This window comes from Falco naumanni, chromosome 6 (genome assembly GCF_017639655.2).
Source record: "Falco naumanni isolate bFalNau1 chromosome 6, bFalNau1.pat, whole genome shotgun sequence".
NCBI lineage: Eukaryota > Metazoa > Chordata > Aves > Falconiformes > Falconidae > Falco > Falco naumanni.
In genome coordinates, this window is record NC_054059.1 from 82,348,490 (window position 1) to 82,372,331 (window position 23,842).

Here is a 23,842-nt window from a genome sequence, read left to right on the forward strand (position 1 = left end):
GAGTGACAGAAGTGTAGAGAGAAAGGAAAGTCCTAAAGGCATAGGGCTGGAGAGCTATGTTTACAAGTTTTTGTAGTGTCTTTTCTCACACTTTTTTTCAAATATGAGCAGGCTTAAGATGAGTACTTCCAGTTCACAGCACCTGTGAACATTCAATAGAGAAGTCTATCAAACTTTGATTTTATTTTATTTTTTTTCTTAGAGGAAGCACTGGATACCTTCTGAAATGGCAGGAAAGTGCTAGTGTGACTGAGAACTGTGTACTGTTCAAGATAAATGCACTGGCAAAGAGGAAGCAAAACCACACAGAGTAGGAATAACTGTGGCATATGCTTGGGATTTTTGTCAGTTTACATATAACCCATACTAGAAGTTGAATCTGAAGTCCAGTCCCAGACATACACTCCAATTTACATCTTGTGAACCCAAACATAACTCTTTTGGTTCTTGCATTTCAAAGAATTCTAATGAGAGGAATCAGTAAGGAAAAGAAAATGTGGCTTTTAAGAGACACCATCTAAGATACTGATCTATTGAAATACTCGTTTAGATTTTCACTGCAAGTAAATATATACTTTCCTTTTTATTATTTTTTTTCCTCCTCTTTGACAACACAAGTTCTTCCCTAACTCCTGTGTATGATCGTGCCGGAAAATAAATACAGCAGCTTCTCTCAGTCAATAAAAAAGCCAATTCCTTCAGCTTTCATGCTCTAGCACTGACTTGCCTATTTCCTGTGTCTAACCACATTAACTCTTAGCTGGCTATTAGTAGACTTTTCATGATAAGTAGCTTTCCCCCCTTCCTTTTTCTTAATAATGGAAACAACTTTTTGTGCCATATTCAAGGTCAATGAATGAGCCCTAAATACTTGTATCTTAGCACCTCATGATATTTCATATAAAACATCTGGGCAGCAGACCAATACTAGCCTGGATCCATTTCATCCAAGTATTTAACTGGCACGCTTCAGTTGAGAATCTTCTTGCTCTGAACTCCCATTCTAATCAGGGAAAGAGAAGGATTTCCAGAGGGGATTCTAATGTTACATGATTTGAATCAGCATCTGTAAGTATCTGTCTCGTCCACTGACTATCCAGCAAGCCTAAACAATTAATCGACTCTAGACACTGAACTGCGTGAGAGCTAACAACAAACAAATTCTAATTGTGAGGTTGTTGTGCTTCCATTGCCTACCTTTACAATGAGTTTCCAAGTAATTCCTTCCCTAAATGCTGATATTTCACCTCTACCCAGCCTGGAACTCTTCCAATGAGATTTTTTTTAGGCCTGACTGATAGAATTTTTTGCTTTGAATACATATATTTCGGTTTAAAATGAAGCACTTGGAAGAAATAGAGCAAAAAGACAATAAAAAGTTTCTGTAACACAAAATCAAGAATGAGAGCTCCAGTGACAGCTTAGGAGGTGCACACCCCACACCAACTAATGGTCAGTGCACGTACAGGGAGATCCTTATGCAAACATGTTCTCTGGTTCAGATGAAAGGTTTGAACTTCAGGCCATAGACACCTATTCACTTAACAAGCATCTGTGGCAACTCCACTTAACCTGCCTTAGGTGATGGTTTTCACTAAGCCTTCAGACTGAATTCATGGGTAAGTGATGATGAAGATGAGTCTGCTGCAGGGGCTGTAAAAGCTTATGGATGGCAGCATCAGGGGAAAGAGAAGGTAGCATTTCAAAGCTATTTTTGCCAAGGTTAAGTGAAAACATGTCTATACCTTGGAAGACTCACATCCTAGACAGAAACTTACTCATCAGGCTATACAGGCAACCTTATGTTCTTTGAGACAATTGACAATAATTACATATACAAAAAATATTAACTCTAACAGGAGAAATTAAGACTCATAAGTTCACTCCAAAAAGTGGTGAAAGACTGATCTAAGATGTTGAAGAACATGGTTCATATCCCAATTTTTCTTAATTCAGAGATGAGATTTTAATGTAGGTCTCTTAAAACGAAACAAACATCCTAATCACTAAGATATTAGCCACTTTTGAGTACATCTCTTCGTTCTACAAAGAAAAAAGTAGAGGGACAGATGGAGGAAGGAAAAGAAAGAAGGAAGGAGGACAGAAGGGAAGAAGCAAGCAAAGAAGGAAGGACAGAAGGAAAGAAGAAAATCTCAACTTTGTTCTTCCTTAGAATTAAAATTAATCTTAAAATAGTATAATCTTCTTGCAAGGTGTAGCATAGTTGTTCTTTACCTAGATATAGTTTAAACAGAGCCTATCACAAAGGAAAAGAGCAGTACAACTCATAGCAACATTAATACAAGTCATAGGAGCAGGATCCAAAACTTAATATTTGCAGGTGTATTTGGGCAAAATACCACCTTTCATTGCCAGGAGCAACATTAGTTTCCAGATGTGTCCAAGACATCTTAGGATAAGCACTATAAATTTGCACGTGTCCATAAACCCCTGGAAAAAAAACAAAAGCAGGAGTTCAAAAGTTAGGGGAAAGGAGACTTGAGAAGAACTGAACCAACTAAGTACATGGAAATATTTATATTTATTAAAGCATGGTTTTATATTTTATGAAAAGTGTAAGAACAGCACATAGCCTCCACTTGAAATAAAAAGTGAACTAGAAATAAAATAAAATGACCACCATGTGTAAAGCCAAGAAAGGGTATTGTACCATAGAGGTCTCATTAACTCAAACTAGAATTGCAGACAAAGGTATTTACCTAAAAAAAAAAAAAAAAAAAAAAAAGAATAAATAATTTAAAAAAAAATCTACCTTAAGCAAATAAATTAAGTAAAAACTCCAAGAATGAAAAATACAAAAAATTACTCAGCTACTATTTGTATTTCTGATGTCTGAATAATTCACTGTTTTGTTCTGGAAAGGGGATCCAAAGCAAGGGCAAAAAGCCAAAATATATTACTTTTCATATAGGTGTCATTTTCCAAGAAGATTAAGTTTGAAACATGAAAAAAATTACGATTTCCTGCACTGAAATGTTTTCTTTCATTTGCTGACCTGATCTAAAACCTTTCAGTATGAGTCAGTTCAAAATTTCTTCTGCAACTCTAATAGTGACATGTTGCTTCAGAGGAGTTGTGCTTTAAGTATTTGCACCTCTGTTACCACTTGGACTAATCTCCTGCCCAGACAAATTTTTCCAGGATACATGGTCCTTATCGTCCAAAGAAGACCAAGCATTGGTAATGCAACCCTGATTATCCCACCAAGACAGGTATTCAATATAACTTCTATGATCTTGCGTTTGCTGTGGTTTAAGAGGATAGGATCAACAGTTATGAAGTCTCATTTGATCCATGACAGAGTGCTAAACCACAGCAATGCCTCTATCTTCTCCTCCAGCCCCTAAAATCATAGGAAGTCCATTTGCTAGCTCTTGTTATATTTGAACTCCTAAGTAATGTAGACTTAAAATACCCCTCAGAATCCATTTCCTCGTCCTGTCTTCCAAACATTCTACATAGCTACTTTCTAGGTTTGTAATCACTTGATCAATGTGTGCAGTAGTTTCTCAATGTCACTATCAGAAACAAATCATGTGGGGGGGGGTTGTTTCTTAATTTCTGTTGGTTTTTTTTTCCCCTTTGTCCTGAATTTCTTTAATATTCTACAAATCTTGATCCAGGCAATTTGTCTTGATAGCAGTTTGAATTTCTACTATCTTTACAAAAGTTCAGCAATGAACAATGTCTTGCAATAACTCAAGTATTTTTTAAAAGATATTTTAAAGCATGGAAAACAGAAAAGTTAATTTATTTCTTTAACCATAATTATGTGAGAACATGTAAAAGTTAATAGAAACCTTCATTTGTCAATCTTTGTATGGGTCCAAATGCTTGGAAATATTTAAATGTGTGTATTTGAATCCATCCAGTAGCTCTTGGATTTAATTAATCTTACTTAAGTGAGGCATTTAAAAATAATGATATGAGTTTAAACACAATACTAGCCTCAAAACTTGAGGACCATTTGTTTTATCCTAAGAGAGACCAAAGATAACTGAGACCAAATGCCTCTGGCAATATTAATTTCACTCTACTCAGCAAGGTTATCTTATTTTTAATAACTTCAGTTCTGACAACCACCTTTTACAAATCTCAAATCTAGAACCAAGAAAACCCAGTGTAAGTGTGTGCAAGTCCTTTTAACTCCTCTCTAGTTTCTCATATGAAACCTCAGGAGTTGCCACCTGCTTGCTCACTTCTGTCAAATTTGGCCTAAACAAAATCTTCACAAAAAAAAAAAAAAAAAAAAAAAATTGAGCTGGTGAAAGTTAAAAAATTTAGCTAAAAAAAATGTGTGTACCTTTGTTAGATGTTTTCCTGTATGACCTAGGCTCACAGCAGTAGATCTGGCAGTTGCCTAAGATTGGTTTGCTACGAAAAGGTGAGCACATACCAATATTCCCTGGGTGGACATTTATTTCCTCCAGACGATCACAGTAAATCCCTTCAGATGCCCGAAGAAGGATCAGAAGCTTTAAATCCTTTTCTAGGGGATGTTGAAAAGAACCTGCAATAAAGACAAAACAGCAATAACCCACCACAGAGGCATCAATAGCTTTTGTAATGTTGAAACTGGGGGGGAACTGGGGTGTCTGAATCCAAATTTAATGGTCTAAATGGCTGAACTAACATTTCCCTCCTCAGCCCATTTTTGCCTTTCTGATCCTTTACAATTTCACCAGTTCCCAGACATGAGTTGTGCAGCCAGGATGGGCAAAATGGTTTTTCAGACCAATGGAAAGATTGAGGGAAAAGATCAGGGGGAAAGAAAATGTCAAAGAAGTTTTGCTGTGTATGATGGTGCTCTTATCTTGTGGTGATAAATCTGTACAGTAAACTGTATTCCAATTTTGACTTCATTTATTTCACCAAGGGTAGTTTAGTTTCAGAAGAAAATGGCCCAGCACTAGACAGATACTAAGGAGGGAAAAGTAGGACAGTTTTTGCCCTGGAGAAATGTATGTGGAGTCCAGTAAAAGAGTTCAGCGTTCCTTTAAAATTAGAGATTAAATCAATTATGCAACAGAAAACTGCAGCAGATGTAGAACTAAAAAATACATACATATCTGTACAAAATTAGCCGGCCTGTCATGTTCTTTTAATATTTAAAAATTACTAGTTTGGAAAAGAGAGATGATTTTGTGTCCTAAAGAACATTCCTCTTTAAGAGCATTTTTTAATTAAGTGAAATCAATAAATAAATTCATTGTTCCCCATCAGTGTCTGGCTGATATCTGTGGATATTTGAATTCTCTGTACAGCTTTTAAATGGATAAAAGACAAACAGCACAAGACTTGCATGCTCCCCATCTAATATATCTCACACCAGTAAGCTCATATCTTCTCTGGGGACATGGAGGGAATTCAATCTTACAGTGTCCATCGCCCATCCAAACCATCTGTGACTTTCTTGTTTAAAGTCGCGTAAGTGTGGTTTGAACAGAAGAAAACCAGGGATTGTGTCGTAACTATATACTACCTTCACAAAGCAAAACTAGTGAAAAGCGCTTTCACCACTGACACACTAGGTTAAAAAAATATCCACCTAGAGCAGCAGAAGAGTTATGCAGACATTTGTGTCTATTTTTGTGTGCAGAGTGATTGTTTTCCTGCTTCACCGTCACAGCAAGTTGTGATCTAAAATACTCAGCCTGAGCATACCTTTCCCAATCCTCAGGTCAACCTTTACCCCCTGGGATAAAATTATTAGCTACACTGAAGACCAAAGAAAGACTCAGCAAAAATGTTTGGAGACCTTCATATTGATCTTAAAATGTTATTCATAATTACCATTTCCTAATGATGATGATGTCCCCTTAAAGTGGGGGGTTATTATTAAATGTCATTATGAATTACTGTTGGTGTCATTATTGGTGTTGCTGTCTGACTCCTGGTTACAAAGCGTTATTATTTTTTCTAGTTAAGTCAGTTAAAATAGCCATGTGATATATCAAATTCTCACCTCGATTTTAAAAAAATTTCTGAGTAGGTTTCCACGTTTAGCAATCACAGACAAATGCTTGGAAATGTGAATTCTAAAGGTTTGAACTGGAAGTTATCACTCCTTTAAAAGTCTACATTTAGCTAAAATTAATGATTTTTTATCTGAAAAAGCATGACAATAGGTTAAGGAAGTTTACCCTTGTTAAAGAAAAAACAAACACACAAACCAAAAATATAATCAGTGTGAAGCAAAGACATTATAATAAAACTATTTGTAATAGCTCATCACCATATTAAAATCTTAGAAAAGAAACAAAAAGATAGGATGGTAATGTTCACAGAAATGCTTCAGTGGCTGCAAAGTGTAAATGGTATATGACACAACAAAAGACAAGATATCTATAAGCAGAAAAGTTAGATTTGTTTTAAGTGTATTTAGGAACAAAATAATCTTAATACTTCCTTATTTCCATTAATAGTTCCATAGCTTTAAATCACCGGTATATAAAACTGCATGCAAGTGCTAAGGTTGAGTTGGTCCAGAAAACAGATGGACTATCAAGGTGGACTTTTCAGTAAGTTTGTGATCACTCACGATGTCTCAGAGTACTTGAAGAAAGCTAACATTGTGCCAATATTTCAAACAAAGATAAAAGTAAAAGCCCCAGGTAATTACAGGCCTGTCAACTTGACACTGATTCCAAGGGAAAAATAAATAAAAACATAATGTCCAACTCTGAAATCAATTAATAAATCATTAAAGGTGGATGATATAATTAATGCCAATCAACCTGGTTTTATAGAAAAAGGTCCTGTGAAACTTCCTTGTTATCATCTCCTAATGAGATTACAGGTTTAGTTGATAAAGATAATGGCTTTGATATAATTGGCTTCTTCAAGGCGCTTGAATTAGTAGCAAAAAACTTTCTGATTAACAAACTACACCAGTACAACACGAACATGGCACACATTAATTTACAGGCTGACTGACTAGAATAGGGCATTGGCTTAGAAAAGTCTGGTCTTGCAAGCCTTGTGGTATGCAATGTTTTATCAATGACCCAGAGGAGTGTGAAGATACCGAAAGCAAGCAGATAAACTAAAAGGAGGAAAAAAAAAAAAAAAAAGAGATGGCGCAGCAAAGTCAGCAATAATTTGGAATTGAAGAATTATTAGGAAAGGAAGTGAAGAATGTTCAAAATATAAGATATCAAGCAGGTCTTGAAAAGGTGATGCTCTGTCTATGAATGGATGGAGATCAAAGGAAAACAAAGGGAAAAGCTAAGTAATGTCTGAGATACGCACTTTGGTTTAGTCTACATACAGCCCTACAGAATGGCTCATGAAAATGAAGCTATGGAATAGGCAGCTACCTCAGCTTACTCACAGGGAAATCTAAAATAGTTAGTGCACACAAGTCACTGGGGCTGAATAAGTTTCATCACCTTACAAAGTAATACGAAATCACAGCTCTTGTAATAAGTAGTTTTATTAAAACTACCAAGGTGCCATAAGCACTGGAATCATAATCTCTGCAACACATATGTGAAGGATCTGGTCTTTAAGTGTCTGTCTTTGAACTCTGGATGTGAAAACCTCAAGTTACTTACCCCGCTTTATTGTGGTGAACAAGTTCTACATATGATTACATCAATTGTCGAATTACCTATGCTGCATGAGATGCACAGAAATGGTTCCCACTTCATACTCCTACTACAACTGGAAGGCTTACCAATTTGATGAGCAAACTGGTTGATCATAAGGTACAATAATAAGGCACTGCTGGCAAAGAACAAGAAAAAAGTAATTGCAACCAGAAGCTGGCAGAAGTGTCTGGTGAGGTGTACAGAAAAAGTCAGGAGGGACTTCAGAGAGCATATGCAGAAAACAGGCAGGGTTTCCTCAAACACATGTTCTTCTAGTTGGAAGTTTTATCTGCAATTTGAAGGCTTTCCTCATCTGTCCAGATATAATTCATATCTGCCAGCCTGAGCAGTGTTTTGTCCACTCTGGATGTCTCAGGTATTCCTTCAGTGCAGACACAGGTCAATCTGCTGGTGCGTACGCAGCAGCTGCACAACTTCCTACAAGCTGGGCTTTCTGCACAGGCACTGCACGGTCAGCTTGATGTGTTCACTATCTGTCAGATGGTAGACATCACATTAGCTGGCCTCACTGCAGGTGTGTGACCTTCTACAAGGGGTATCTAAAGCTGATGTTCTTCCAGGGAGTGCTGGCAGCACAACGCATGTACTATACAGTGCAAAAAAACCCCTCCATATATATAATAATCTTATGCATAAGAAACAACCTATTCTGTTAATAAAGTAATCACTGATTACGTACTTTCCTGAAGAAGTGTGAGATCCAGCTGCCTTGATTGCAACAGAGATCTATTAGCACAGTGGTTACAGCTGGTTCATAAACCTTCAACAGGCCTAACCTCTGGAGAGGATAAAACCCTACTATGCAACTATACAGAGGGAAAAAGAGTGAACAGAGAGTAAGGTGTGGTTTTTTTATCCAGATTTTTACTTATTCTGGACTGCAGCCTGGATCTAGTTTGCTGTTGAGTTTCAAAAGCATTTTCCATTGTTTTCATATTTCAGTTTTATTCCAGATGTTCTTCCCAATAGACTTTTGTTGTGGGTTTTTTTTTTCTTTTTCCATAGCAAAACTCATTCAATTCTTTCCTAGAATAGTGGTTGTTTCCTCCCTTCTAGCCTTTTCTTTCTTTACAACATAACACTCTGCAACAGCTGTTGTATATAAGAGCAAGGAAATCTGCGATAAGATCTTCTCCCTTCCATCGGCACATAGACTTTGCTAAATATCTTGGTGTAACCAAGTCCAGTATCAGCTCTGTATTTCCTGAATCCAAAACTTCTTGGACTCTAGCTACTCAGCCATTTTGAAAACTGTAGCGTATTGTCACCAGAAAGCTTGAAGACTTTATTCACGGTCAATACACAGCTGGATAGTCACCTAGCATGGGTTCTCTTTCCCAAGCTGTTCCTTCGGGTATCCAGACTTCACTCTGCAAAGAAGCCTGTAAAAGCAGCCTGTAAACAAGGAGACATCTCATGGGTTGCCTCTTACATCTGGTGCTGCCAAACAGGCAGAAGAGATGAGAGACAGGCAACTGTGGAGTAGGAACCAGCAGCCAGAAGTGAGATGAATGTCCAAGGAGACACATAGGATACAATTCAGCTGCCTAAATATAGATGTCTAATCCCACCTGAGAGCCCTGGTGCCCTCCAAATCCACTATGTGAGGTTAGCAGATACAAGACAGAACAGTTCAATGGTAGGACAGTGGCTTTTTAAACAGAAACTGGAGGCCAGGTTGGACACCAGAGGATGCCCAAAGTGATACAAAATCCTTGTAGTGAGGCAACTGAACTATGTTTCCAGGGAGATTCATATACCCATATTTAGGTTTCTTAATGCAGATATTTCCATGTTCTATGGCTATCTGAGCCAACAAAGATCAGACAATACAGCACAGACTGTAATTTGTGCTGGATACCTGTACTGCCTAGTCCGATTGACTGAAGCTGCTCCATTGCCTATATTGACTAGATCTCCACTGAAACAGCCAGCTCACATGCTGATGTCCACAAGTTATGCTTAAATTCAAGTCCCTTAAACATGTGAACCAAATCCCTTTCCTAGATGGTACGATCAGTTAAAAGAAACCAAGTGGCTTGGAAAGGGTAAAAATCAAACAGACTGAGGCCAAGAGATTAATTGGAGGGCATGCAGATGGTGCAATGAACTTTTCAAACCACTTTTTCTGTGATCAGGGATAAGAAATTGCTCTCAATACATCAATAGTATTCCAGCTTCATACAAGCTGAATAGCTGTGCAGGGATGCTATGTGACTGCAAGATAGGAATCAGCTAACAGCTGAAGAAGATGGGACCCACAAAACAGGTACTGGAGAAGCTGGAAAAGGCAGTTAATTGGAAACTCACTTGTGTGCTAATTGCCATTATAACACCAAGCATTAACCATCACTAACACACGGCCGTTTCATGAGGTACAGTGATTTACCCTTTGGGAAGTCAATATGGGGGTTCTTACTAGTACTGCAAAGAAGGCGAGTGAATGTAGTAGAGGGCTTACCACAAGCAAGAGACGAGACATAAAAAATGTCTGGGGTTTCATCTCCAGACAATCAAGCATGAGCTAATGATGACCTTAGGCTTCTTGCCTCAACTGAGTGAAATGACTGACAAGGAGCCATCATGAGATTTGCGAAAAAATAATGTGACAAGTTGAGACTAAAAAGAGAAATCCTATCTGGATAATGACTTGGCTAGTTCTACTATAAAAAGCAAAAATAGCCTGCCAGCAAAGAGCAGCTGAGTACAGTGGAGTTCGGGATGAGTCCAGCGGATGAATTCATGCAAAACAAACTTCAGCATTTTCTGCAGCCTTATCAGGAGTTGAGGGCTTTGTTCAGCAGTGGAACAGAGCACTTTCTGCACATTTCTTTTAATGCCGATGTTTGGGTTAAAATGAGTGGAATGGCCCTAGTGGAGAACTGAAAAAAAAAATGCTATGTTGAGCCTAACATTTCTTTTCTTATTATGACGCAGGTGTGCTAACAATATTTAGCAAATTGCTTAATCTCTCTGAACCTCAAACTCTCTTTCTGTACACTGGAAAAATACATAATTTTTTTACAGCATGGTAATGCAGGGTGGTAGAAATAAATGATGTTTCTAAAAATGTTATTGCAAATACCATCAAAAAAGAAACATTGAAAGTTTAATTGAAAAAAGCAGCTCTTTACCTGGGAGTGACTACTACAGAAGAAGTAATCAGAAAGTCTCCCTGGGTCCAACAACACTGAAGGCCTGGGAGCACCCAGAGAAATTATTGTGGGGATAGATCCACACATTTTACTTCTGGGTTGTCCAAGGGCTCTGACAGAGTTCTTGCAACCCTTTACATCTCTTTAATTATCTCACATCTCTCAGTCATTCTCTTGATCATAATTCACACTGGATTGTGATCATACATTGAAGAGGCAAGTGCTGACAGACCGTGCAGGATCAAAGGTGTCCCAAGAATCCTGATCTTCCAACAATCACTGTATTTCTCATCCTAGTTTCCCTGCAAATCACTGTTTTAATAAAATTAGATTATTGTTGTCATTTCATAAACTCCAATTTTTCACTTGTTTTTTTTTATTTGTTACATGTTTCTCATACTTATTTCTCATACTCATAGTTACATATACCCAGTTCCTGTATACTTATAGTCTTGTTTTAACCATCTGACTTTGCTTTTTCCCTGCAGATAAGATGCCAAGTGCTCTAAAGGACATATTTTTTTCTAGAAATGATCATTGTTCTCTAGCAGTTTAAGTGAACAAAACATTAAGTCTCTACCAGAGAGTCTTTGGCCCAGGCCACCGAACTGGAAGCAACGCCACATGACCAGAGATCGCTATGCAGAAAACAGGGCATGTAGAAATTACACAACAAGGAGGACCTGGGGATTTGGCTCACATGATGTCAACCTCAGATCCTGCTCAGGCAATGTTGAATGCTGATGTCCACATGTATTAAATCTGTTTACTAAACTGTCTCATTATCTATTTTGTGTCAGGATTTCTTTAGGGTGTGGTAGAATTGGACAGATGGGCTTCAAAACCTTCCTTTAGGCACAGAACAGTCAGGATTGGACAGATGGGCTCCAAGAAGTTACCTTTAGGCCTCGAACACATGGGAAAAGAAAGAGGAAGGGGGAAAAAAAAAAAAAAAAAGCATGCACTCCTGGTTTTACAGGCAAGCATAGAAACCAGTATAAGATGCGGGAAAATTGCAGAGTCTCTACCCACCGATGATCTCACAGCTGCAACAAGAGCAAAGATAGCTCTCCAGAAGATGCTGGACTGTGGTTCAACAGCTGCAAATACCTGTTTGGCTTTTAATATCATTACTACTGACAGATGTGCTGGAGGGGAGTTTGTGCAGTAAAGAAGTGCCTCAATGTTTTTTTAATAAGTGTTTTTTGCAATGAACACATGCTTTTCCTTAAAACCAATATGAAACCATATTTAAACTACAAAAGAGTGTAAGCAAGAAATGACTGAGACTCTTTTAAGTATATATATATATATATATTAACCTCCTAGATTAGGCTTTCAAACCTCTTTTTCCAAAGAAAAACACAAGACTGCAAAATAACTCTTTTGGCCAGTACTGTATTAACTAAACAGTCCCTTGAGATTAACCACAAACAAATATTGGAGCAGACTTCCTCAGGAGGTGATTACACAAACAAATTCTCTTTTTAAAGTTCATGAAACCAATCTTGAGAAAGGTCAAGCAGTGATCAACAATGTGATCCCAGTGTCCTAAGGATTCCTGTAAGTAAATACAATGCCTGGCTTTAGGAACCTTGATATTTAAAAAGAATTATGTGGGTAATTACTTGTGGGTGGAAAAACACTGATCCTGTCCGTTGCAAATAATGTGGAACAGCCCCAGTGACATTGGGGACTCTGAAAGCACTAGAAGTAGGGGCAAGGTGGTACCTCCCTTAAAGTCCTGGTGCTCACCTGTAGAGGACGAGAGGAACAAATGTACTGAATCCAGTTGTGCCAATTTTATGCCACAGCAGGATTTCCAGGCACTCTGGGGATTCTCCATGACTCTGTTTATGTTGGGTTTAAATATTTCTGTGTCACCTAGAAAGTGCCTTCCTAATTCCCACAGACACCAGGCACTGCCTGAACACTTAGGTAGATCCTGCCCTGAGGAATTACTGTCTCATAAAGCAACCCCACATGACGTAGGGAGGACTTTTACACATATCCGATAAAATCTCAGCCACGATGAAATCAGGAGTATCTCCATTAGCTTCAGTGAAGACAACAGTATTTGTAATATGTTGCTATTAAATGAACAGGTAATTAGCTCCAGTGGATAATCATTGTCCTTAATGGGGATTCTGGGCGTCCACGTTGCAGATGGCCAGATAGTCATGGGGCATTACGGTGGCCAGCATGTTTATAGTAACACTGTGCAGTCTTTCTTCCCAATTCCTCTATCAAGAGCAGAAATAAACACCAGGCATCCAGACCCCAGGCTGCTCACTTACCAACTCTCAGCACACCCCCCAGCACCACAATGCAGGCTGCGCTCAGGACGTTGCTGGAGTTGCTGGGGAACTCAAGAGTCCCCAGAATGTAAAGGCCTCTCAGAGTGGGAAGAGCCGTATCCACCAGGATGGTCCGATCTGCGAAACAAAGCAGAGGGTTGTTTATAATGATGGCAGCCTACCAACACTGCTTGCCAAAAAAGTGTGGCATGGAGGTGAAGAACGTTAGCTTTGCTTGAGTTTTGCTTTATTTAGATTATTTTTTGCTTAGAACTACTGGAGCAGGGCGTGTGTGTTTGTGCAGCATCCATAACCAGAACTTCATCTAAAGCTGGGGCTTGACAGGGTGGCTGTAATCTGACAAATTAATAATAACTCCATATTTACAATTATACTGTTGCATGCTTAAGTCTCATCAAATGTGGCTTGAACCTTTAAGAATGCATGTGAAGGGCAGCAAGTCAGAGACATGTTCGTCTTGCTAGTTGAACTTGGCTCTGTTTATGAAAGTAAATCTTGATCACCCAATGCAATGAACAAGGACTAAGCTAAGCTGTGTCCAGACATCATTTTTTCCCTTATGACAATGAAGAGAACAGGATCGATGGAAGTGAAAAAATCCAACAGTGTCAAATAGGTGCTTCACAGCACAAAGAGCCTGCAGGTCCCCACCTTGTTAACAGCAGTGATCAGGGTGACAAGCTGAAGCCACACACCATAACCTGAGTCCAGTAACACCCTGTCACTGCTTTTCCTTCCCTGCAATTTGGCTTTACTCTCAGGTTTTGGGTATAAAAGCCCACCTCTTCCCCACCAAGAGGAAAGCTTTGCTTACACCAGCACAATCTGCGGGAAGCCAGACTTCTTCAATTCTGTATTCACAGGACTACTCATTCCCTACTAAAAATTTGGTTAAGAGTGACCAAGGAAAACTCCATGCCCTTAGGTACTTCAGGACAAAACAAGGAGCATATTTTTATATTGCAGAATAGAGTGGGGACTGTTGTTGACAGAGCACAACACCAGCATCACGGCTGCCTCCTAAAGCTGCAAGTCTACAGCCTGTGAACCTTTTAAATGCCACTTAAGCTTTCCAAGTAGGACATGAAGAAAGATGGAAATGGTGTATCGTTTAAAGGTAGCCCACCGCACAGAGGTGAATTCCAGCCTCAGGGCCCATCTAATGCTCTTTGATGCCACTAGGAGCTTTTTGGTTGATTGCACTGGAAAATGGCTCAGGCTCTTAAATTGTGATTTCCATCTCCTTTCATTATTGACAAGACTAAGTTTCCAGGTATAGTAGTACACCTCTGAGTCAGTGTATGTCCCTGGAAGAAGGAAAAGCAAGGTATTTCCTTAACAAAGTGTTCAATAAGATGATCTAATTTTGACTTCCATAGAAATAGCTGTGACTTCCATAGAAATATCTTGCAGAAAATAAGTCTTCAACATAATGACAACTGCCAAATTCTGCCCAGAGATTTGCTGTGACTTTCATTGATCTCATATGCTTTTATTGTGAGGCACAGACATACAAAACCGGAGAGATTAAGGCACACACACATTTTCTAATGGATTTTGACAGAGTGGTGAGAATGGGCCCCTATAAAGAGTTTAGGTGTGGAACACAGGAAGATCCATGAAGTGTCTTGGGAAGTGGATTAGCTACCTCACAGGTTTTCTTCTGCCTGTAGCCATTAGCAACTGCTTTGGATGAAGACACAAATGACCACGCAATGTGTAACACAGGCAAAGTCCTTTCCCCAAAACATGTGGAGAGGGACTAATCTAAACCATTTGGCACAAAGGTTTAAGAATTTTTCCAAACCCTGTTTGCAGGAAACATAACCAACCCCCCCCACCCCCCCCAAAATACACTCAGAAGCAGACTGAAAAAAAAACAAACACAAGCAGTAGACTGTCTTTAATTTCCCAGGTTTTTTACTTATTGGTTTTGCAACCCTGAAGTTTCACAGCTTCAAGGGAAAGAAAATTTCTGCATGTAATGGGGTCTTGGATCTGCTTGCATATTTGTTTTTTCTTTTCTACATACATGTTCCTACTTTATCCTTGTAACTCAATCATCCCACCTCTTCCTTTCCCAGATTTTTCGTCTTTCTCTCAGGACATCAGCAAGGGACACCTTGAAAGCCCAGGACCTCCATTCTCAAGGGCTACTGCAAGAACTGCAGCAACCCATGGTTACTCTGAGCACCTCATCTCAAAATAAATTCCTGCATCATTGGGCTGAAGCATCTTTAAAGAATGCAAGGTTTTCACAGCATACAGATGTAATAAGTCTCTACAGAACAAGTGCAATCTTTTTTTCCCCTAAATCTCACACTGTTAGCACTTGATACATTTTTACAGGCATGAAGAAACTCCTGCCTATAATCTCTTTACAGGATGGGTACAGTCCTCTACCCTGCAGAGCTGAGAAGAGAAGGCACAGTATGTGAGGATATGAAACAGGGAAGAAAATAAGGGGTAAGATGTGAAAATGATCTCTCTCAGAGAGAAGGGGAATCTAGTTTGTGAAATCACAGCTCAAGAATGTGGCAAAAAAATGCAGTTGACAAAGGCCATAAGTATATTCATCAAACACAGACTGAAACATTTTTGCAAGGAAAAGAAGTGCTCCTAGGCATACCATTTATATGTCAAGTTTCAGTCTAGAACAGATATTTTTGCTGAGTTGCACATCTTTCTAAAAAAAAGGTTTTACAAAGTAAATGCTGACTGCTCTGTAACTGTAGCATCATGTATGTGAGCCTTGAAACACAGGAGTGAGAAATTCCCCCACTCAGAGATATCTCTGCAAAACTATAGTTTCCTTAGTCTAAAATAACAGCACTCTGGGGTGAGATGTTTGGGGTGTGAAGTCCTTGCAGGGTGAAATGTTGCTTTGTAAAAACAACAGAACACTCCTTTGAGGAAGAAAAAGTCCTTCCACACTTGAGGAGAAAAGCAAACAAATTCAAAGGAGACTTCCTTCCACAGTCCTTAGAGAATACACTCATTTACGTAGTAGAGGGAGATGATGACTAAGTGGTTAAAAACATAAACTTTAGGTCACTGAGCTCAAGTGGTTTACCTTCAGGGAAAGATAAACCGAAGGTGGTTTTCTCCCATGAAGACATTCATATAATGGCAGGCAATCACTTTCAGGAAACCATAGTTTGAGCCTGAAAACAGTGTTCTGTTTCGTTATACATACACTTTATTCAGACAAAAGTTCACAGGTATGCCACAATCTTAATGTTCAGATGTACGATACTGAGAAGTCGCTAATGACTCAAGCAATGACATAAAATGCCTTTGATCAACCGCATCGCTGTATAAAACACCATAGCATACTATTGAATGGAAATCAGGCACAACAGAAGAGCTATTATATGAGATACAGTACTGCAGCATTCATCTCTTCAAACAGAAAAAGTTCAAAGAAAATCAAAATCAGAAAATGAATAACAGAGTGAATTTCACCACTGGAAAAAAATACAAAAAAAAAAAAAAAAAAAAAAAAAGAAGAGAGAAATTGCCAGAGGCTACATGATATCATATCAATACCCTTCAAAACAGCATTCCATTGCCTGGAATTATAACACATTCTCTTTCCATCCAGAGCGTGCTGTATCAGGAGTGTGTCATACAGAAAACCATAAACCAAAGCCCTGAAAATCCGAGGGCTTGAGAAGTTAATGCCACTGCTGGCTGCCAGAATGGCATGACTAAACTCATCCAGCTTGTTTTTCAAGGTGGTGTGACTGCTGAAGCCTGATGCATATGAGAGGTCCTTGTGGGATGGCTGTGGCTCTGGAGGATGAACCTCCAGAGATAAAAGCACAAGTAGTTGCAGCCTCAGCTAAAGATTTACAGCTGGGGCTGGAAGAGGCTTGTATCTGCTAGGGAGACAGACAACGAGGGGGCTTGTAACACACCAACACTTAAAGTCACTTTAACATGAAGAATCCATCTCTGTCACAAGTGAAATTCATCCTTGTACAAAGAAGTTATTAACTCCTGAAGACTCACCCATGCTTTAAAAACAAGGCAAAAAAAGAATAACTTAGTACACAACTCCAGTTTTCCAGCCCTCCAAAAAGCAGCCTCTAGATGTCAAGCAGGCACCAAGCAGCAACACAAAAACCTGGGGTTTAATATGAACATTTTGCTAATAGAGGTGTTTTCTAGCTTTTCAAACTTTCCTGAGTTTGGCCCACGAGGCAGCCCTAGGGCTGCAATTTCTTTATTTCTTTAAATAAGCAAACTGAAGCCTTCATTAGCTAAATTTGGGCAGTGCCCTAGTTTTCAATGAACTCTGGGAATCCATATTCATTCAGAGATCTCAACAGTGTCAGGTCCTGACCAAATCTTCCCCTGCACTCCTTCACACTAGAAATGAACACTAACCATCTATAATTTGTTTTTATAAGACTCTAAAAATGTACTCTGGGGGTTGAAAGGACCGACCCGGTAATGTAGAGCATACCAGAAGTAGCCCCATGGCTTGGCTTCCAACCTGAAAATCAGTATGTATGGCTCCCAGAAGGGAATTATAACTAAAAGACAGTGAAGAGTGAGACACAGCTGCATCTTGCCAGGAGTGAACTGCAAAAACTTATTTTGGTGTGTACAGCAGCACAAAAGTTTGGGTGGTTTGAAGAACGTTTGTTTTCACAAGAACAGACTCTCACTTTTCTGTAGCCATCTGGATTCATTCTGAGTTTAGCAGGATGTGCACAAGCTAGTGGAAATGGGAAGGGAAACATTCATAAAATGCTACAATTAAACATAAATTTAAAAATTGTCAATTTCACTTTAGATTTTGGTTCCAAGCAAGGGGTTGATTTTCTTGTAACTGGAAACTCATATACACATTTGTGGCAGCAAAGTGAAGTATGACAGATGGACAGAAAATTCATCTTGCCTAAGCACATTTGAGGTGCCTTCATTTGAGCAACAAACCCAGTGGCCTTATCACACCAATGCTGACAATGACTCCAATTTCAAACCCTGCACTCTGTTGACTCCCACTGCCAGTAAGTGTTTTAACGCATCCAAGCCAGTAAGAATGAAGAGGGAGAGTAAAAAGAAAGCAGAGGGAGGATGATCAGAGAAGACGGGCATGCAAAAGAGCAGTTCTCTCTAAATATATATTGGGTGATAGACAGCTTGTGTTTACATTTCTGTTCATGTTCTTGGGCTAAAACTGAAGAATTCCAGAAAGGCACTGGAGAGAAGAACAGTGCAGTTTCTGCACACCAACTAAAGACATATATCTACTCTGATGATGGGAGCTTCCGACAGGAAGACAGTCACACAGTATGGCTCTCCACTGGTCCTAGCAGGCAATGCATTTTTGCTTATCGTTTGCCTCTTTCCTTTTCATCCATTAGTTTTTTTGGTTTTTAACAAAAGTTCAAAAAGCATCTGAAGAGAAGAGACAATTTTATTGTACACTGTGGAGCACCTTGCTTTAAGCAGCTGAACACAGTAATTCAGAACCGGGAACTCACAGGGTCTTATCCTGCTGCTCAGGTACCAACTTGTGTTCTGGTTTTGGACAACCTTTATTGTCCTGGCCCCTCACTTCCTGACAGGCAGAGAACATTCCTGTCCATGGTAAAACAACAGATTATGTCTAAGGGGGCAATCCTTATCCTGTTGCCTCCCAACCAGTTGGTACCAGTATGCTAGAGAGAACTGCCATCCTACCCCGCGGCACAGTGCAGACATTCCCCAGTTAAGCTGACCAAACCAGCACTGCTCTAAATTTGTGAGATGCTAGTTCTGACCCCAAAGTCTGTGTGGTCATGCCGCACAGCGCCAGGTCTGAGCTAATGAGCTTTGGCTCTCATGAGAGCTAATTAGTTCTGGTATACCAGCATGCTGATGCGGCAGTATTGTTTCCAGTCCTAGAACTAGATCAGTTGGGCTGGGCTGTGGGCAGCAATGTGCAATGCTTCAGGCACACCTTAGCCATGAAGAGCCTTGGTATGTGACAAAGGCCATGGTCAACATCTCATGTGGCAGCTAAAATGAGTTATTTTATCAAGAGGTTTACACTCACCTTTGCAGGAACCACAGAGGAGTTTTATTCATAGGTAGGTTTGCAACGCACCAAAGGATCATCACAACCTCAGCATCCAGCCTCCACTCTCTTAATCTAATCTAAACAACAGAACTCCAAATCCTTAGCCAAACCTTTCTATTCATTTATTTTTTATTTTCTGCTTCTGTGTAAATGGTGATTTACCTCCTGTGGCCATCTGATCACACCCCACATAATTAACTCGCTATGAGTGCAGGGCCCTTAGACACCAGTGGCACTTCTGTGCCTCTTCATATCTGCATCTGACACCTGATTTTAAAGACTGAAATTACCTGGTCTTATGACAGTCACGGTCTGATATTGGTGAACTGGTTATAATGTGATACACAAGAAGTTGAAACAGATAATCTGGTGGTGTCTCTGGCCTTGTTCTCAGAGAACTATGGAGGACAAAATACACAATGGCGTGCAAAGTCCAACCATGGCAAGAAGATCTATAAGAGAGCAAAGCACATGGGAAATGCCCCACCGTGTAATGCCTGCATAAGGGGTCAGATATAATGAAGGTGAAAGTGGAGTGGGAACCAGGGAGTCCAGGACAGAAAGGACACTGCCTGTGTTTCTGAATGGCAAGCAGGTGTATGTTCAACATGAAGTACCAGTGGTGCGCCTGGAGTAATGTTGTTGGAAGAGGTAAGCAAGCCCAGCATTTTGGGTGTTACTTCTGGACTTTGGAGATGGAGGGTCAATCCCCTGGTCTCGTACAGCTTTCCACTGACAAGACCTTTACATGGACGTTAGTGTTGCTTATACTGTCAAGGGAGACAGAAGCAGACCTTCACATCAGGGTTCAGAGGACATACATTAACTGCAAGCTAGGTAGGTTCATATCTCACGTGCTGCTGAATCTGCTCTGGAGAAATGAGGTTCAGGCCTCAATTTATGGTGCCTGAACTGAGCTGTCTGATTGGAGCTAGGTGTCTAAGCTCCCACCATAGTAAATTCATTTAGATATTCAGTACTATCTGAAATACCTTTGGATATTTGAGACCTCACACAGGACTGGCAAATATGACATTGGGCCACCTGTGACCGTCTAGGGTTTCACCTGGCTAGGCAGGATGCTCCTGGAGTGCTTCAATCAACACTACGTATTTTCCTATAATGAAGTGACTTGAGTCCTGGAGTCCACGTAATACCATCGGTGAAGAGCAATTCAGTTCACATTAGATACCTACATTAGGCCAGCTAAGCAACCCTTCTATCTCTACTAACTGTAACGCCAAGGAAGAGGTTAAGATGCCTAAACCTATGTGCTTACTGTTATGTTAGATGTACATAGGACACAGGACCTACAGGAGCAAAGCAAACCCTTGAAGGGACATTTCTGTGCCTTCTCTGGCCTCTGAACTTAATAACACTTAACCACATTTATGCATTACAGCTAGAAAGATGGGGGAATTGAAAAAAAAAATCCACGTTGTGCTTGTTTGACAGGAAAGAGGGATCTAATGAGAAAATGCAAATCTTCAGCTATATGCAAGTTCCCCAAAAGAAGTGAAGAAAAGCATTGCTTCAAACAATATAGATTTTTTTTTCACATTTATCAGAAAACTGAAGGTTAAATTAAATATTCTTTGAAGGTTAAACGTATTTTTAATTTAACCTGAATTTTTATATATATATATAAAGATGTAATGACACAGGACAGAGAAGCTCTAACCATGGCTGAGGCTCCATGCCCAAATGCCATACTAAGCAACAGAAACTTCCTTCCACAAAGACTTCATAAGCCAAAAAACTCGTGAAAGAGGAAAAGACATGGAGCAGTGGTATCCCCTTTTTCAGAACTGGAGCTGTGATAGATAGAGACACTTACTTGGTTTCAAACAAATGAGAAGGAGCCAACACCAAGTCCTAGAGTATGTCAGATACATAGCACTCAGTATTCATAGGGCCATACAATAACTATGTCTGGAAGGGACCTTAGGACCTCATCTAGTCCAACTTCCTGATCAGGGCAGGGTCAGCTGTTATATAAAATGGTTCTCCCAAGTTTTTTCCACCAGATTTCATTGCAAGTAGCCTAATATATTTGTTAGAATTCAGAAGGTTGCTCATGCCAAGAGGTTGTAAGCTGAGCTGGGATTTAAATGTAACTCAAGTCTGATGTTGAAATACAGGCATAAGCTAAAACGTCTCGGAGGCATCCACGGCAAATGGCTTGAGCGATTGTCATTGACAGTGGGAACCGCGACAGGAATGTGGAAGGTGGTACAATTGTGGAAGTGTAAAACATGCTCCCCACATAAAACGCAGAGAGGTGGATCAAGAGATGACCTCTTTGTGAGCTGTGATGCTGGGTCTTGCAAATTCTCTGCTCCTGAAATAAAGTCCCTGCATATACTTAAGCTTAAATATCAGTATGAGTAAGTGTCTGTGGTTTTTTGTGTGTGTAAATGGAAAAGAACGGTTTGTTCTCTTCCAAAAATCACACTTTTGTACTGCAGCTGAGATTTCAATGTGATGAGGAACAAATGTGGTGTCCTGCACACACTAGAATGGACACCAGTGCCAAGGATCCCATGTTGCAACACAGATGCATATCCTAATGTAGACAGACCCTGGCACTCCTACAGAAATTAAACACCTTTCTTTCCTTACTTACTAGGTAAGATGATGACGTCTTCCCCAGGGCCTGGGACGCTGCAGTTGAATCCACCCCAGCCTTTATCCACATCATTCCATGTCTCCGGGTGTGACCATTTCAAGAGAGCATCAGAAGGAACTACAAAACAGGACATACAAAGACAGAATTATCATTTTCAGTAGCTGGAAGAATTACCATTTCTTTGATAGTCAAGCATCTGTGACATTAACATCCTCTTTTTGTCCCTGATTAAGCAACACTAACTGCTCTTTGTTATCTTCCATGCTTAAAGGAAGCTGCCTAATGGGAAAACAGATCTCTCCCAAGACCATGTTTTCAGAGTTAAAGGGCAGGGAGATAACTGAAAAAACCAGATTCAAATTCTTTGGAACCCATCAAAAGCAAAGCAAATCTTGATGTTTGTCATACTTAGCGTATGTTATGCCTTGTAAATATGCTTCGCAAGCAACTGCTTCATTATTTTTATTTATGCCATCCAAAGCTCTGAACACTTTGAACACAAAATTAAGATGAACAAATGGAAATAAAAGCCAGTCACCTGTGCTTGGTGGCGAAACCAGCTGACCAAAATGATAACTAACGCCACCAGAAAGTGCCAGCTCTTCTCATGTATTTTTTTTCTCCCCAGCATTCTAGAAAGCAGATTGAATTCCCAAAGTATGGGAATTTCCATAGTTTCCCAAAATATGAAAGATTTTTAAAAAATGAATGATCAGCCCTTACAAGCTTGTTAGCCTTCAGAAAAGCAGGAGTCTTCCCACTGCAGGTGTAATTGAGACCTGTCATGGAAAAGCAGCTTGGCTGAGACACATGGCAACTCCTGCTCATTCCCCAAAGATTTATTTTTCAGCTCAACACAAAATGAAACTTCTGAGCCTTAGCGTCAGGAAGAAATTAAGTTCACAAAATGTAGGTGCTTAGCTTGCATTTGTATTTTAGACAGCTAACAAAGCAGTCTTCATAAATTAATTCCCTAAGTTTGTTCTGCCATCAAGAGAAGAAGAAAAGCCTTCAAAGGGAAATCTTATAGATTAAGATCTGTACGACCTACACGAATGCAGGCAGGGCCTCCCTCTGGAGGCCTCTACAAGCACCTATTTCTGTCCTACCACTCTAAAGGAAATTCTAGCTTTTGTTGTTCTTGAAGGGGGCTTCATTAAGTATGGACAACACAGGAGCAAGCTCATGCCTAAGCATGGGGGGCTAGACCCAGCTTGGTAACGCTGTGGAGTAGAAAACCCCTCTGTTGCCAGCACAGGGAAACACAGAGAAATTAAACCCAGGTGGAGATTCTTAAGGCTGAGTCTGTCTTTCCATTACTTGTTTGTTCAGGCAGAAACATTCTTCAAAAAGGTCTCTAAACCCTATTGCCACATAAATGGTTGTTGTTGTTAATACAGAGCAAGGCAGCTATGCAACTAAGACCAGACTTCGGAGGTGTCCCCATCTTTGGTGTATTTTTCGGACTGACTTGACATGTAACTGTGCAGTAATGTCAGACTATTACACTAAGTTCACCATGGAGCACTAAAATACACTGTAGTCTTACATTCTCCATGACCTTTCTGATCTGCTATGGTATTTCTTAGCAAATGTTTATAGTCTTTTATACTGTGGAATCACACATTTATCTTGAGCAATGGTAGATATGGCTCAATGAAATGCTTAAACGAATGCCAAGAATCCCTTTTGGGTTGATAGAAGTATAAAATATTGAAGTGAAAAATAGCAATTCATTTCTGAATAAGTAGTAAAAGAGAAATGCTGTGACTCCCAGACCAAGCCTTTCAGAGATAGACTGTCACACACCTGGGGTAGGTGAAGCCGAGCTTTCCTTCTCTTTCAGTGTGACCTGAATTAAGTCAGCTCCTGTGACTGAAGACAGAGAATTTTAGGGACTTAAATGAAGGCCTTGCAAATTAACACCAAAAAGATCATAGCAAATCAATTGCTACACATGAATGTCTAACAACATTTTACATCTCTAACAAACATATTTTTTTGAACAGCAACTATACATGGAGTTTAAG

General features: G+C 39.7%; 1 protein-coding gene across 4 annotated transcripts in view; it reads right to left on the bottom strand.

Moving 5' to 3' along the window:
- Nucleotides 1–23,842, bottom strand: part of PKHD1 (PKHD1 ciliary IPT domain containing fibrocystin/polyductin) — a 275,282-nt gene that overhangs the window by 83,751 nt on the left and 167,689 nt on the right. For all 4 annotated transcript variants that reach the window (XM_040598035.1, XM_040598036.1, XM_040598034.1 and 1 more), the window contains 5 exons: nt 23,622–23,687; nt 21,810–21,929; nt 13,087–13,224; nt 4,418–4,531; nt 2,364–2,451 (listed from right to left, as the gene is read on the bottom strand). In XM_040598035.1, coding sequence (XP_040453969.1) covers nt 2,364–2,451; nt 4,418–4,531; nt 13,087–13,224; nt 21,810–21,929; nt 23,622–23,687 — 526 coding nt within the window. The remainder of the gene's footprint in view (nt 1–2,363; nt 2,452–4,417; nt 4,532–13,086; nt 13,225–21,809; nt 21,930–23,621; nt 23,688–23,842) is intronic.